This window comes from Myotis lucifugus, unplaced genomic scaffold, assembly GCF_000147115.1.
Source record: "Myotis lucifugus unplaced genomic scaffold, Myoluc2.0 scaffold_625, whole genome shotgun sequence".
Classification (NCBI taxonomy): Eukaryota; Metazoa; Chordata; class Mammalia; order Chiroptera; family Vespertilionidae; genus Myotis; species Myotis lucifugus.
The window spans coordinates 129,441-146,019 of NW_005871673.1; the positions used below are offsets into that span (position 1 = coordinate 129,441).

The 16,579-nt window shown below is 41.3% G+C and overlaps 1 protein-coding gene across 1 annotated transcript; it reads right to left on the reverse strand.

The window, feature by feature from the left end:
• Positions 1-751: 751 nt before the first annotated feature.
• LOC111823696 (complement factor H-related protein 4-like) lies at positions 752-11,739 on the reverse strand. Its single transcript, XM_023746068.1, has 8 exons — positions 11,598-11,739; positions 10,616-10,798; positions 8,580-8,756; positions 8,056-8,232; positions 5,689-5,871; positions 3,876-4,052; positions 3,475-3,657; positions 752-1,080 (listed from the first exon to the last, which is right to left on the reverse strand). Exons 1-8 carry the CDS (start codon positions 11,737-11,739, stop codon positions 884-886), a joined length of 1,419 nt encoding a protein of 472 aa, XP_023601836.1. The 3' UTR covers positions 752-883.
• Positions 11,740-16,579: the final 4,840 nt, after the last annotated feature.

The window sequence follows — 16,579 nt, forward strand, 5'->3', positions numbered from 1 at the left end:
TGATTAGAATCTAATACCTCTTTATGACTTGTTTGCTAGATGAATATGTAGACAATGTTTTATTTCATCATTTTAGGGGTATAGTGAGCTACGGATAGATAAGAAAAACTAAGTAATAACCTCTACCATCTATTGCCAACATGGATATGACATAGTTTGCTTTTCACATGTTTGTGAAGTAATTTTAAGGTGAAGATGTTGACATGCATTTTTCCCCCTTTCCTGTGAAATAAGAGTCTCAAAATGCCCCCACGTAGCATTTTGGTTTGTCATATTTGAGATGCATATAGAAGTGATCTGTTGGTTGGTCTCAGATTACAATGACATCTTCCACATAGTATTGAACACAAATTCTGACTAATGAATAAAAATGAGTTAAACCAAATCAGAAAAGTAAATTGAGAAGAATTGGATTCAAAATAAGAAATTCTGAGTGAATTGAATGAATTTTTTATTCATTGTCATCGTCGTCATCATCATCATCATCATCATCATCATCATCACCATCTGATGGTATGCCTGGCATATTACTATCATCTTGTTCATAAGTGGGATACTCCAGTTCTCCTTCTTGACATTGTACTTGGAGTGCAGATGGTGGTGGCACTTCACTACAGCTAGGTTGACACACAAATTCAATATAATCTTCCGTTGTAAAATAATCTTTTCTCGCATCTAACCATCTTAACTGTATGTTATGTATTCTCATGATTTCTTCTGATACTACACATGCATCTGATGCTTTAAAAAAAAGAACATAAAACTAAGTATTAGACAAATATCTTCCACAGGAAAGAGCAGGAAATGCCAGAAGACTGGCAAGCTTTCAGGCAGGAAGAGCAGTAGGTGGGACTGGCCACATATTTGGGGCCACAGGGCTTCCTCATTCACATCTGGGGAACTCCACTGCCCCTTCCCGACACATGGCTTGAAATGACTCCTCTGACGTCACCGCCTTGCGTCCCGATTTGCACATAAATTCAATGATATCCCCTGTTTTTACATAATAGCGTTTGTCATCTTTCCTTTTTAACTGTATGTTCTTTTCATTCATGATTTCTTCTGAAATTACACATGGATCTGAAAGTAGAAGAAATAATGAAAACAATTAGTAATCTTTCCTTTTATAAACAAATAAACCCTCAACCCAATGACTAGCTTAGAGGATGAAGTAATGGAAAGAGCTCATGTACATCATCAATGTGGGCCGAGTCCTGTTCTCCACCCAGGTCCGTGGGCCCTCACAGCTCCTCAGCGGGCAGCTGCTCCTCCTCACACACCAGGAAGCTGAGGGGACGGAAGGTCAGGCACACCTGTCCAAGGTCACAGCGCTCATCAGGTGGACGATGAGTGTGGACCCGGCAGTGTGACCCCAGGGCCTTGGCTCTCTGTCTCTGCGATGTGGGGCATCCACAAGGTGACTTCCTGTCCAGAGGACATGGGAGCCTGCTCCATGGTGGCCGTGGTTCTTCCTTGTCCACTTCCCACTCAACTGGCAGTGGCTACAAATGCTCCCAGTTTAGTCACTTTCCACTGGGTTAAACAATGCTAATATTTTTCTCTTATGCCCACAAAATTGGGAAAGAGAACCATGGAAAATAACAAAATTTCTAATGAACCATCTTCTAACAAAATACCACTACATAGACATATATGCATAAATACATCTCTATATGCACTGGTGCACAAATTTGTGCACTGGCCTCTAGTTGATTAATAATATTACATATGGGCTTCAAATGTTCAATTCTATGAAATAGCATCTGTATATTGCTTTGTGTGCCCACCACCTGAAGTCAATTCATCCTCCATCACCATATGTTTGACCCTCTTTACGTTCTACTACCCCTCCCCCTTCTCTCTGATAATCACCATATTGTTGTCTGTGCCTATGAGTTTTTGTCTGTTTTTTTTTATCCGTTTATTTCAATTTTATATCCCACATATAAGTGAAATCAATAGTTCAAATTTGTCTGCCAAACTTATTTCACTTCGCATGATATTCTCAAGGTCTATCCATGATGTCACAAACGACAGTATTTCATCTTCTGGCTGAGTAATATTCCATCATATATTTGTAAGACATCTTTATCTAATCATATATGAAATTTTGAAGATATCATGGACTCCTATCTCTCTTGACCCAAGTGTTTTGTATTCTAGTTTAGCTATCACTGACATTGATAAGGCCTTAGACATAGCTAAAAGTTCTGTTCCAACACATCCCATTAACTATTACATGATGAAACATCATAGAATAACACATATGATGCCTAATATCCAAAAATTTTTCAAATGTTCCTCAGTACATGCAGATGCTTTTTACATCCAAAAGGATATATTATGTGGGTTCTACATACCTGTCAAAACACTTTTTCTGATCTTTCCTTCTTAACTTTACTAATCCAAGCAAAAATTTACCTCCTTGCTTTAATACACCATATGTCTATGTAATTTTTTTACACGATGTTGGATGTTGCCTTTGATAATCTTAAGTGCTCTCAGCAAATTTCAATTCCATGACTCAAGTAAAGTCTTACCTCTGTCACAGAACTGATTTTATGTCCCCAGAAAATGGACATTGCTTCCTATTCTTTGTGGGAGGAACAAGTCTTGCTTGTGCTGGGAGACATATCTTAGACTTGTCCAACTATGCAATCATCTAAACTTGAGATTTAGAACTTACCTTGGAAATACAATACTTTCTTTTCCATATAACCTAGTTTGGAGCTATTTCTAGACCAGTGGTCGGCAAACCGCGGCTCACGAGCCACATGCAGCTTTTTGGCCGCTTGAGTGTGGCTCTTCCACAAAATACCATGTGCAGGCGCGCATGTACAGTGTGATTGACACTTTATAGCCCATGCACAGAAGTCAGTTCTCGGCCTGGGCGAGTCTATTTTGAAGAAGTGGCGTTAGAAGAAGTGGGGGGTGTTGGTCGGTCTGGCGACGGGAGACTCGGCGCAGGCATACCGTAGTTAAGTTAATAACAATGTACCTACTTATATAGTTTAAGTTTAAAAAATTTGGCTCTCAAAAGAAATTTCAATCATTGTACTGTTGATATTTGGCTCTGTTGACTGGTGAGTTTGCCGACCACTGTTCTAGACTATTCTGACTTGGGTATATTAACTTTGATTTCCGGTCCTGGACTTACTGGGTTTGCTGTAATGTCCCGCAGAAGAGGACACATACACAGGAGAGGATGAGTCAGGTAGGGTCAACTGTGCGGTCAGTTAATGTATCAGAATTAGCCTCTCCCAATGTTCCTGTTTAAAGGACCTTTATCATTGTTCACATAGGGATTCTCCAAGCTCACAGCTCTACACACGAGTCTCGGAATGTGAAACATTGAGCAGGAGAGCTGTTGGTGAGCACAGTTCTACACTCTGACTGCATGACTAGTAGACCACACACCAGCTCATAAACATCACCCTCATGGTCTCAGGATCCAGAAGAATCTTGAGAACTTACCTATGCATCTCGGGACTTCAGACCACTTTGCATAACTACAGGTTACATATCTAGGACCCCGGAGTTCATAGTAGGCCTGGCATTGGTATTCCACTCTTGACCCTGGAGGGTACCCTTCCAATAGGAGGGAGGTGATGTCTCCATTGCTAATCGCTGGAGGAGGCCCACACTTGTCTGCAGATTCTGAAAAAGAGCATTTTGACTGTTGAAGAACAAATTGTACTTTTATTGGAAACTATTCATGTAAAGCTGCCCAGGAAGTATTGTCCCTCTTTTGCATTTTAAACCTTGTAACCACCATGTGGTTCAAAATGCCCTAGATCCCCACACTCAAGCGAGGACTCCATACATGTAGACTTTTCAGCTCTTGGAAAAGGAAATGATGGATTCAAAATACTTACTAAAGCAGGTTGGCAAGTGGAGCCAGCCGTCCTCGCTACACAGCATGGAACCCAGGGCATTTCCATCTCTGTTTTCATAGCCATCCAGGCACTGGTAGTCCAGCGTGTCATTGGGTAGCAATGGTTTTCCAGTGATTATGGCTGTGGCATTCTCAAATATTGGCAAATCACAAAGTTCTAGAGCAAAATAAAGGTGACCATTGTGTTTCTAATGCCATATCATATAGAATCCTACTGAGAAAATATCATTCTGGCAATACTAAACTTTACCATCAGTGTGTGGATCAGTGAAGTATCATGTGACAACTCTCTGAATCAGTGTGGTTCTGGCCTGGATAAGTACTATAACATGAAGAATAGATTTCCTTACACATCCTTTTGCCTATCATTCAAAACCTCTAAATATATGTTAGAAACCTTTAGTCTGATGTATTTTTAACTGTGGATATATCACTGGCTTTTACTAAAATATACTATTATAATGATATCATGTTATCATTTGAAGGAAAACACAATTTGTGATTTCAAGAGGTAATGTATGTATTTATGTAGGAAACATACTAATACCAAGAGTATGAGTATTTGAGAAAGACTGTAGGCCTTGGATACAGGATCCATGTATTTATATAAAACATCCTCCTTTTCCTAATGATTCTCAGAATTGAAAATTTATCTACATTGATTTTAAAAATGAATTGCAAAGGGTACAGCTTTTTCACTAAAGGGAGTCCATGAAATGGAAAACAATACTTTAAAAATGTAAGAACTGATATCTTTTTGTTTTTTTTAATCAATCTTCCCACCTTCTGTAGCATACGGTTTAGTTTTTCTTAAACAGTCTTTCCTTTAATACCCATAAATGCTTTTAGTGTGCAATAGCTACTGAGTGATCATGGTAAGTATTTCAACCCATATAACAGGTGTAGAAAAAAGCAGGAAAAAGGAACTCCTTTAGTTGCCCAGGCTGGCATTCATAGGCTGACGTGTCATTGAGCTTTAACCACATGCCTTAACTCTTGGCTCTCACATTCTCAAATATTGGCATATCACAAGATTCTAATGCATAGTAGAATTAAATATTTCATTTCTAATATTATTAATGGACAATTTAATTACATAAGTTCCATTCCAATAAAAAAAGTATCACTTAGCTTGTGCTAATAAATGATGCATCATATACAGTATATGTATATTCTTTTATACTTTTTGATCAAATGTTCATAAATTTCAAGGTCATAAAGCAGAGAGCTCTCTCCCTGCCGCGGACTCTGGTTGTGTCTAGGAGCATCTCACAGTCTCCACTCACTGCACATCCCTGTGGGCTTCCTGGAGGAAGTGGCTGCTCAGAAGAGGAGCTCCCCTGCAGCACCGAACACATAAATCACACAAGTGACATTCCTCTAACCTGTGTCCTGTGAGCCCACATTTCACTTACAAACCTAACTTTTATGTCTAGGAACTGAGACTCTGAGAGGAAAGTCTGATCACCTGCAAACAGGTAAACAGGGCAGGATCTCAGCTCAAAACGGATGAGCTTACAGCGGAATCCACACAGGCCCGTAGGCAGTTTGCAAATCGCAGGATGATTTACAGGGGATAAACTTTGAACTGAAAGATGAACTCATGTCTACCCTACTAGTAATTCATTGTAAAAGACAAAAAAAATTGCATATATTTTCTCAAAACATTTTATTTAGCTTTTTCAAATAGAGCCACTTCAGCTTCTGACACCCCAAGAAAAAGAAATCAGTTAAAGTAAAGGTTTGTTCAACAGCCAGTAAAATAATAGACACAACAGTCATGAATGACTTACTAATGCATCTGGGTTGAGCTGACCATCCATTCTGGAGACATGTAATAGACCCGGATGTCTGACCATCTTCTGTGACATAACCTTGTTTGCACTTATATTTTGTTTTCTTATTCAAGGGATATGTAGACTCAGACTCAGCAATAAATCCATTCTCAATATTTGCCTTCGATTTTAAACATATTTCTAAAAGGAAGAGAGCATAAGGAAACGGTAAGCATATGGTCAGGAAACAGTTTCCTAAGGACTCACACAGCATTACAATGTAAGAAAAAAGGGCTATTTGTCAATGAAAACCTGGAAAATTCCTAATCATACAAAGCATTGTGTCGGAGAAAATAGGTTATGAGTTTCCAAAAGCATTAACTCTAGATGTTAGAAACATTTGGGGGAACTAAGCCAGATTTAAAACACTCAGGATGCCTTCTAAGAAATTATTAAAAATCGGTTTGCCTGATGAATCTGCAAGTCCGCAGCCTGCCACAGCTCTCCTAGCTACAGGCCCCTTCCTGTGCCTGATTGGGTGTCAGTATTGCTAAGAGGGTGGAGCTTAAGTGTTCTCACCCCATGGGAAGCACTGGCACCTATGTGAGGTGATGGATGTGCTACGCAGCTCCATCTGGTGGTCATGTCACCACGTGTGCTTATATCAAAATAGCAAGCTGTCCGCATTAAACATATGCAATTCCCATTTTCAGTTACACCCCATTCATGCTGATAAAGAAAAAACCAACTGAAAAACAGAAACATCTGAGCAGGAATCAACTAGAAACCAAACACTAGAGAAAAGAACAGAGTCAAACGGTGTTTCATTGAAAATATGCACTGAAATGGATAAACACACAGAAAGAACAATGAAGAGAGTGCCAGCCACAGACACAATGAGGAAACGGAGCCAAATCTATGAACATGACCTTGTGAGGCAAATGGACACAGTCAGTGCCTAACTATGGTTCCTGAGACATAGGGTTACTGATGGGCTCTCCATTCTCACCAGGGCTTTGCTGGGAGGTGGGAACTTCCCAGATCACAGCCCAGGAAGGGAAAACCCAAGCACATGTGTCAGTCCCACTGAACAGGAGAAACGAAGGCGCTGTTCCCAAGGAGGCCGACACCGCCAGACTCTGACTGTCCATAACCAGAGAGGAAAGAGCCCTGGAATGGGGGAGAGAGCTCTACCAACCTGCATGGCGATCCTAGATTCTTTGGTAACTACATCCCCCTGGAGTGGAGGGCGGAACCCCCTGAGAATGGGCAGAGCACAACTACTGAGGAAAGACCTGCCAGGAAACAACAAATTCCAAGATCCCAGGGCACACCCAGCACTGGAAACATTCAGATTAATCAGTCATATGGGAACAGGTCTTTAAACACCAATCACTTAGTAGAGAGACTAGAAGAGGCCTTCTCCATCCAGACCCTGAATAACCTCTTCTGTGTAAAGGCTCCCACACCAGCTTTATTCTTTAAAAACAAGCCTTGAGTGGGAACTGTTGCCAAGATACCAAAGGCTAGCAGCTCTTCTACACCCTTTCCTACCCCAAAACATTTTTTTGCTTGTGTCTGTCCAAATATACCAGCACCATTTATTAACCAATGGCAGCCCAATATTTTCAATAAAAATTTAAAAACATTTTTCAAAATAAAAAAGATGGTTTTTCTGAAAAATTTTCTTTAACTTTAGTAAAATAATCATAGATGATATAAAATCAAAGTGAATTTATAAACCCAAGAAACACAAAATAAACATATTATTTGGCAGCCAAATGTGGATCCCAAACATCATGATTTTGAATTGGGATTTCAGGCCCTTAGGAAATGAGCAGAGTAGCCAGGTTCTTAGAGAGTAAGTCACGTATTGACATGCTTTGAGGAATATCGCATGGCTAAAGAAGATGATCACTTAAGATATCCACACAGAAACTGAGGAAAACTAAGAGTACAATATATGTACAGTTTCCTAAAAATACTCCCATAATGTGAGTGCTTAAGGGCACTGCAGTGAGCACTGTGCAGTTCATTGGGGAGACTCGGGTGGATATAAAGTAATAAGAGGCTGAAGCTACGGTTCCCCACAAAAGTGGGCGTAGAGCCCGCTGGGAATTGCTACAACGGTTTCAGGGTCACACCCCTGAGCTTCTGATGCTGAGTCTGAGTGAGCCTGTGAGTTTGCATTTGCCTTTCTACCGATTCCCCAGTGATGCTGACACGGCTGTTTCCGGGGTCACACTCTGAGGGCTCTGGGGCCCCAATGCCCAGCACTGAGTGCACATCCCATTCCACTCTGTTGAGGCATAAACCTTCCTTCATGTGGCCTCACCAGAACCTGTGTCTATTTTTAATGATGGGAGAAGCCATTCACCAAAATACCTTTGCATGTGGGTGTTCCTATCCAAATGCCGTCCCTGCACTCTACAACATTGGATCCATCCATTTGGTAATGTTCTGGACATCTATAAGCCACTTGTTCTCCTGACTTGTATGAGTTCTTCTTCTGGCTTGTGAGGATGGCACTGCCATAGCTGGGTGGGGTAGAACAATTCATTGCTAAAAAGCAACAACATAGACTTTTTAGTAAATCGTTAAAAGTACATGTCAGCCTAATTATACTCAGTGGTCTGGCAGACATGCAAGAGATTAGTGTAACTGTCCTCAGAACTCTCCACAATCCGGAAGTAAGGGAGTCCTCTAGGGACCTGCAGGAATGAACACTCAGCTGGGAGGTGGCAAGAACCAACTCGGGAGAAAACTGCCCAGGAAGTTGTAAAACATATCACCTGGGTCACGAGTATCTAAGTTCACATAATATAAGTGGTTGCATTTAGAATGACAAAACAATGATATGCTTTACACACATTTTGTTTATTTCGATGATCCTGAAAATCCGTACTTACCCTGACAGGTGGGTGTATCAGACCAACCATTGTCACCACACACTATGGAGCCTACGGTGTGTCCATCTCGGTTTTTATATCCATCCTGGCATTCATATTCCAACCTGTCATTGACCTTAAACCACGTGCCATCACTTCTGGCTCTGGCATTCTCAAATACTGGCACACCACAAGATTCTAATGCATAATAGAATTGAAGATTTCACTTCTAATATTATTGAATGGACAATCAAATTTCATAAGTTCCATCCCAAGAATAAAAAGCGTTATCACTTAGCATGTGCTAATAAATTATGCATCATACACAAGTAATCTACGCATACTAGTGATAAATCACTGTCCTAAAATCGTTACTCATAAAAAAAGCATGTATTTCTACACAGAAGTTTTACCGGCACTTAAATCACCAAAACCTTTATTTTAAGAACATTTTTCTCAATACAATTAACGTTAGACATTTATTCCGTGTTAGCAATAAAATAGGCCATAATAGATGCATTGTACTTTTTCCTTTTGGCAAAGCAGAATATCATTTTGTGAGTGTAGATACCAAAGTTATTAGCAGTTGTGACATATATGCCAGAAAAAAATGAATTGGTTCAACTAAAAGTTATTTTTCACTACTGAGAGTAAATTTAACATTTTATACAATTAAACATTCTATACAATGCTCCTCTAACACATACTAATTTTTACAGCTCACATGCTGATTTAGCTTTTTCAGATATTTTTAATGACTATATTCTTTTATACTTTTCGAGGTCGAATGTAAAGATAGTTCTATATTTATAATTAGCATAAGAAAGCTAAGTGCTAAAATATGGTCTCAATTTTCACTAACACTATATTGGAGTGGTGTTAATAAAAGTTTAAATAATTTACCTCTTATTCTATAATATACTATGTAGCTAGCTAGCTTAAAGTGTTAAAAAATAAACTAAGGTTATAATAATAAAAATAATAGACACATTTCCTGTTTTCCTAATAAGAGTGTTGTAATGAATAGTTGATCACAATTTAATATAAAATGAGTCTGATATGGATACAACATCATTTTTTCTTTGGCTGGTTCCCATGTTACCTATGGAAATGGAAAGCAATGAAAACAATAGAAATGGACATTTTAAATATCTCCTTCACTTAAAGTGAATGAAAACTACCACTGCGTGGCTTTGGGATGAATAAGACAAAATGAGCGAACTGTCTAGGGAATGTTCATAAACTTCGAGGTCATAAAGCAGAGAGCTCCCTCCGTGCTGCGGACGCTGGTTGTGTCTAGGACAAGGGTGGGCAAACTTTTTGACTCGAGGGCCACAATGGGTTCTTAAACTGGACCGGAGGGCCGGAACAAAAGCATGGATGGAGTGTTTGTGTGAACTAATATAAATTCAAAGTAAACATCATTACATAAAAGGGTACGGTCTTTTTTTTTTTTTTTAGTTTTATTCATTTCAAACGGGCCGGATCCGGCCCGCGGGCCGTAGTTTGCCCACGGCTGGTCTAGGAGCATCTCACAGTCTCCACTCACTGCGCATCCCTGTGGGCTTCCTGGAGGAAGTGGCTGCTCAGAAGAGGAGCTCCCCTGCAGCACCGAACACATAAATCACACAAGTGACATTCCTCTAACCTGTGTCCTGTGAGCCCACATTTCACTTACAAACCTAACTTTTATGTCTAAGAACAGAGACTCTGAGAGGAAAGTGTGATCACCTGCAAACAGGTAGACAGGACAGGACCTCAGCTCAAAGCGGATGAGCTTACAGCGGAATCCACACAGGCCCGTAGGCAGTTTGCAAATCGCAGGATGGTTTACGGGGATAAACCTTGAACTGAATGATGGGCTCATGTCTACCCTACCAGTAATTCATTGTAAAAGAGAAAAAGAAATTACATATGTTTTCTCACAAATTTCTTTTTTAGCTTTTTCAAATAGAACTATGTCAGCTTCCACCACCCCACAAAAAAGAAATCAGTTAAAGTAAACATTCCTTCAACAGCCATTAAAATAACAGACACCACGGTCATGAATGACTTACTAATGCATCTGGGTTGAGCTGACCATCCATTCTGGAGACACGTAATAGACCCGGATGTCTGACCATCTTCCGTTACATAATCTTGTTTGCACTTATATTTTACTTTTTGATTTAAGAGATATGTAAATCCAGGCTGAGCAATAAATCCATTCTCAATTTTTGCCTCCGATTTTAAACATGTTTCTAAAAGGAGGAGAGCGTAAGGAAACGGTAAGCATATGGTCAGGAAACAGTTTCCTAAGGACTCACACACATTCCAATGTAAGAAATAAGGGCCATTTGCTAATGAAAACCTGGTAAATTCCTAGTCATCCAAAGCATTGTGTCGGAGAAAATAGATTATGAGTTTCCAAAAATATTAAATCTAGATATTAAAAAATTTGGGAGGACTAAGCCAGATTTAAACACTCCGGATGCCTTGTAAGAAATTATTAGAAATCGGTTTGCCTCATGAATCTGGAAGCCCCCAGAGCTCTCCTAGCAACAGGCCCTTTCCTGGGCCTGATTGGGTGTCAGTATTGCTAAGAGGGTGGAGCTTAAGTGTTCTCACCCCATGGGAAGCAATGGTACCTATGTGAGCTGATGGATGTGCTACGCAGCTCCATCTGGTGGTCATGTCACCACGTGTGCTTATATCAAAATAGCAAGCTGTCTGCATTAAACATATGCAATTCCCATTTTCAATTACACCCCATTCGTGCTGATAAAGGAAAACCAACTGGAAAACAGAAACATCTGAGCAGGAATCAACTAGAAACCAAACACTAGAGAGAATGTACTGAGTCTAAAGGTGCTTCCTTGAAACTATGCACTAAAATGGATAAACACACAGAAAGAACAAAGAAGAGAGTGCCAGCCACACAGACACAATGAGGAAACGGAGCCAAACCTATGAACATGACCTTGTGAGGCAAATGGACACAGCCAGTGCCTAACTATGGTTCCCGAGACATAGGGTCACCGATGGGCTCTCCATTCTCACCAGGGCTTTGCTGGGAGGTGGGAACTTCCCAGATCACAGCACAGGAAGGGAAAACCCAAGCACATGTGTCAGTCCTACTGAACAGGAGAAACGAAGGCGCTGTTCCCAAAGGGGCCGACACCGCCAGACTCTGAATGTTCATAACCAGAGAGGAAAGAGCCCTGGAATGGGGGAGAGAGCTCTACCAACCTGCATGGCGATCCTAGATTCTTTGGTGACTACATCCCCCTGGAGTGGAGGGCGGAACCCCCTGAGAATGGGCAGAGAACAACTACCAGAGGAAAGATCTGCCAGGAAACAACAATTCCAAGATCCCAGGGCACACCCAGCACTGGAAACATTCAGATTAATCAGTCACATGGGAACAGGTCTTTAAACACAATCACTAGAGAGACTAGAAGAGGCCTTCTGCATCCAGACCCTGAATAAACTCTTCTGTGTAAAGGCTCCCATACCAGCCTTATCCATTGAAAAATAAGCATTAGTGGAAACTGTTGCCAAGATAGCAAAGGCTGACGAAGCCCAAAGGAAACCTGTTCTGCAATATTAACAGAATAAAAAGGAGGAGGGGAGGAGGGGAGGGGGAGGTGGAGGGGAAGGAGAAGGAGGAGGAGGAGGAGGAGGAGGAGGAGGAGGAGGAGAAGGAGAAGAAGAAGAAGGAAAAGAAATGTTCAACATATTCTCTGGAACAGAAACCAGCAAGATCTGGCCTCTTTTATAGCCTTTCCTACCCCAAAGCATGTGCCACATATATGCCAAAAAGCAGCCATCACTTCAAGAGGAAATATGAGTCATTAGTAACAGAATAATAGATAGTGTGGATACGTGTGGATAAGTTCAGGGAAGGCGATCAGAGCTTCCCTTTCCTGTCATTCAGAAAATGTGTGGCCTAACACCCTAGCAGACATAAATTCTTGCCTATTGTATTTTCATTTCATTTCTATGAATTTTAATCTGGACACTGAAATATGGGCAACAGAGTTCAATATTCACATTTGGCTTTTGAAAGAGTCTAAGTGTGGTTTTCATTTAGTGGTCTCCTGGGGGTGAGCAAATAATATAGAAATGTCTGAACATTTAATTATAATGAACCTTAAAAATGTTTTTCAATAAAGAATAAAAGAGCGAGGAAAAAAAGAAAAAGAAAAGAAAAGAAAGGGCGTTTCCACTCATACACACTTGAAAAAATAAAACCAAGTATGGCCATTGGCAAAACAAGGAGCTGATAGAAACCTTTTGCCACAGTCATTACAGGTGAGTCTTAGACAAACACAAACAGACTGGATCTTAGACCAGTTTTCTTACCGACACGGATGCACCTGGGAGGAGGGCGCCAGCCATTCTCTGTACAGGTCATTGAGGTCTGCTTGTTTGGAAGCATGTAGCCAGGATAGCAATTAACTTTTACAGATGTGCCCTGCAAATATTTTAGTTCATATCGTGGACGATGCCCATTTTCCAAATCATTGAAAATGCATATTCCTGAGAATTATGAGATGATGATAAAAGAAAAAACACAAAAATTTGATCAAAATAACAAATTAAAAACTATCTTTACAACATTTAAATGAGAATCCATAAGCATTCAAAAAGAGCACATGACTTAAGAAAGACTATAGCTGCTACCAAATGTTTTTAAATCAACATGAAATAGTATTTATCTGTAGTTTCCACAACTGAAATATGTATAAATGCTAAGGACAGGCTTGTAGAATCTATTTCTATGTCTCATGCTGTTAATGAAGACCCTTGATGACAGAGAAATCCAGTATCGGTCTTTCTGCTCAGAGACTCATCCTCCACCTACTTTCCCCACAGGCTTAGGGAGCTCACGTTTGCTCTCTCCACTCTGGACTATGGCCACGGGCACAGGACAGAGAGGTTCACTCACAGCGCCAGGGCACTTCCGGGGACCAGCCATCTCGTGTGCAAGTAATGTAATCCCACTTGTCTTGTGAAGGAGTCACATAGTTGTCATAACAGTAATAGTGAAACCATTTTCCTACCGATACTGGGAAGTATGGTCTATACGTTTCTTCCCTATGTAGGCCCCCATGTTTTATTTCTGGAAAGTCACAGGGCTTAACTAGCAAGTGAAACAAACAAAACACAGTATAAATAATGTTTTACCTTAATAAAAATGTAATGAGAGATACCTTGTTTCATTGATGAATTATACCCTCATATGCCCATAATTACACTCATTGCATTAGGCTTTCTAGGACAAGAGAAGTTATCATCTTCAGATGATGTGAATAACACTTGTTCCCTGATCATTTCACAATATATACAAACACGGAATCATTATAGTGAACACCTGAAAGTAACACAACACTGTAGGTCAATGTTATCTACATAAATCATCACTCTCCCTGTCATTGTCATGCACACTGAGGCCTGTGTCACGGTGGTCATGGCCTCCTCTTTAAGGCACCTGACTGTCCACATTCATTTGGCCTTGGCCTTGAATGAACCCTGAGCCATTGACCTGTTATGTGTATCATTTCATTTGTCACCCATGGAAGATCCAGCTTAAGTGCGGGCCCCTTTTCCAATGAACTGATCTCCAAGGAGCAGCAATGAGATTGTAGAGACAGAAAACACTGGAAAAGGGGCCGCCCCCCAGGAATGAAGTGCCCTGTGGACTGAGGGGCGTGTGTGACAGGTGGGGCTTTAGAAAGTGCTCAATGTCTCCCACATTCATCCCCTCCTACAAGGGAGCCCCGGGCCCCTCCCTTGAGTGAGGCTGGACTGAGGGGCGCTCTTCTGAAGAGGTCACGTGGCTGAGGGGACCATGTGACCAGGTCATCGATGCTCTGGAGGCGCCTCCAGGGCCCTCAGGTCATCGCTCTGGGGAGGGTTCCTGCCCTCAGGCCGCCGATGGAGACGCCCAGGTGGACGGCTGTGGAGGCTCCTGCACTCGCCCTGGGCAGCATCCCAGGGAGCAGCAGGGAGGACCTAGAACCAGACAGCTAAGCGGCTCCCAAATCCTGACCCACCAACGCTGACACAGAGGGGGCTGTTGTCTGAGACCCTATGTTCAGGGGCGTTTGTTACACGGACATCAATATCTCATGTACTAGGTGTTGACTGGTAGTGCTCTTACCCAGTGATCTAATTCACATATTAGAATATTAGTGAGAGAAACATATATTAACACATACACATACACATATTTAACACTGATTAGCAAAAAATTAAAAGTTTTATTAACAAAAATGTGGTTTTGATCTTAGAATTGGAGAGTTTGGAAATCAAAGCCTGCCCTGAGCCTCTGCTTTACCTACTCTTATCTACGCTTAACACCAATGCTTGAAGTCCAAAGCTCTGATACGTATATAAAAACACACGTTTCCCTAAGAGACAAACCAAATACTATTGGGAGAATTTTGTTAGATTAATTAAGAATAGAAGAACTTCTAGTGGGTGCTTTCAAGCAGTGGGCATACATCCCTTGACAAATTGTAATTCCCTACTCTCATCATCTCCATGAAAGTAAATGGTGCTGTTAAAACATTGCCAGGGCCGGTGCCTCTGTCCAAAATAGTAACAGCTGAGACTGTACAAAGTGTGAGGCCACATTGTTCCTACTGTTAGGAGCCATCATTAAAATTTGGAATAATAATCCCACATTGGCACTCCCTGTTGTGAATCAGTAAAAACATCCAGTTTGCACAGGGACGGATGAATTGGGCCAAAGGTGGTTTTTATTTAGCCGGTCTCGGTGCTTTTCATCATTCCTGCCAATGACTTATTGTGAGAGATTGTCCCTAATGAATGCAGAGACCAAAGTGTTGGTAAATTACCCTCAAATAGCCCTAGCTGGTGGGCTGGACTCCTGGTCAAGGGCATATGTCTTTTTTTAAAAAATATATTTTATTGATTTTTTACAGAGAGGAAGGGAGAGAGATAGAGAGTTAGAAACATCGATGAGAGAGAAACATCGATCAGCTGCCTCCTGCACATCTCCCACCGGGGATATACCCGCAACGAAGGTACATGCCCTTGACCGGAATCGAACCCGGGAACTTTCAGTCCGCAGGCCGACGCTCTATCCACTGAGCCAAACCGGATTCGGCGAGGGCATATGTCTTGGTGGCAGTTTCCATCCAGGGCCCTGGTCAGGGCTTGTGTGAGAGGCACCCAGTCCATGTGTTTCTCCTCTCTCTCTCTCTCTCTCTCTCTCTCTCTCTCTCTCTCTTTTTTTTCTCCCTCCCTTGCACTCTTTCTCTAAAGATCAATGGGAAAAAATACCCTCGGTGAGGATTTTTTTTAAAAGCAAAAACAAATGAAAAAGGGCAAAGTCCTACTTAAGAAGGAGCTAAATATTCCCGTCAGTTTCAACTCACCTTGTCCACGAGCCCAGGAGACCCACAGGGTGAGGATGACCGTGACTAGTAACAGCATGGCGGGCTCCCCGGGTGTGTTAGCACAGAGAGTCCAGCGCTGCTGTTTGGGGTTTAAATCTGCTGCAGTTACCACGTGTGGCTCTGGATTTAAGTGAAATTACCAGGAAGCTGGTTGACTGGGGTCACTGGGTAGATATCAAAGTTCAAAGAGTTTTGCAATATCTGTGTATTTACATGAAGGATTTCATAATCATTTCTTGAGTTACTTGCGTGATATGTATTTGTGCCACTTTCCTTACATAAGTTGAAACCTGGATCCAAGAGTGATATGAAACTCTAATCTTTAACAATTCTTGAGAATCGGTGAGGTTCTTCCTCAACCAGGAGATTCACACGGGAATAGCTCTGCCTGCGTATCCCTGTGACTTTCTCTCACCCGAGTGCAGTGCTTAGGGGTCTATGGACACAGCGTACATTCCTGTCTGTGGGAAAGCACTGATTTTTATTGTAAACTCACAATAGACAACACCTCAGAAGTCCAAGAATTTCAGCACATTGTTTGCATTCAATTTTTTTTCATGTTTTGTTTCTTTTTAGAAGCAGTGAGAGAGAGATACACACACAGAGAGAGAG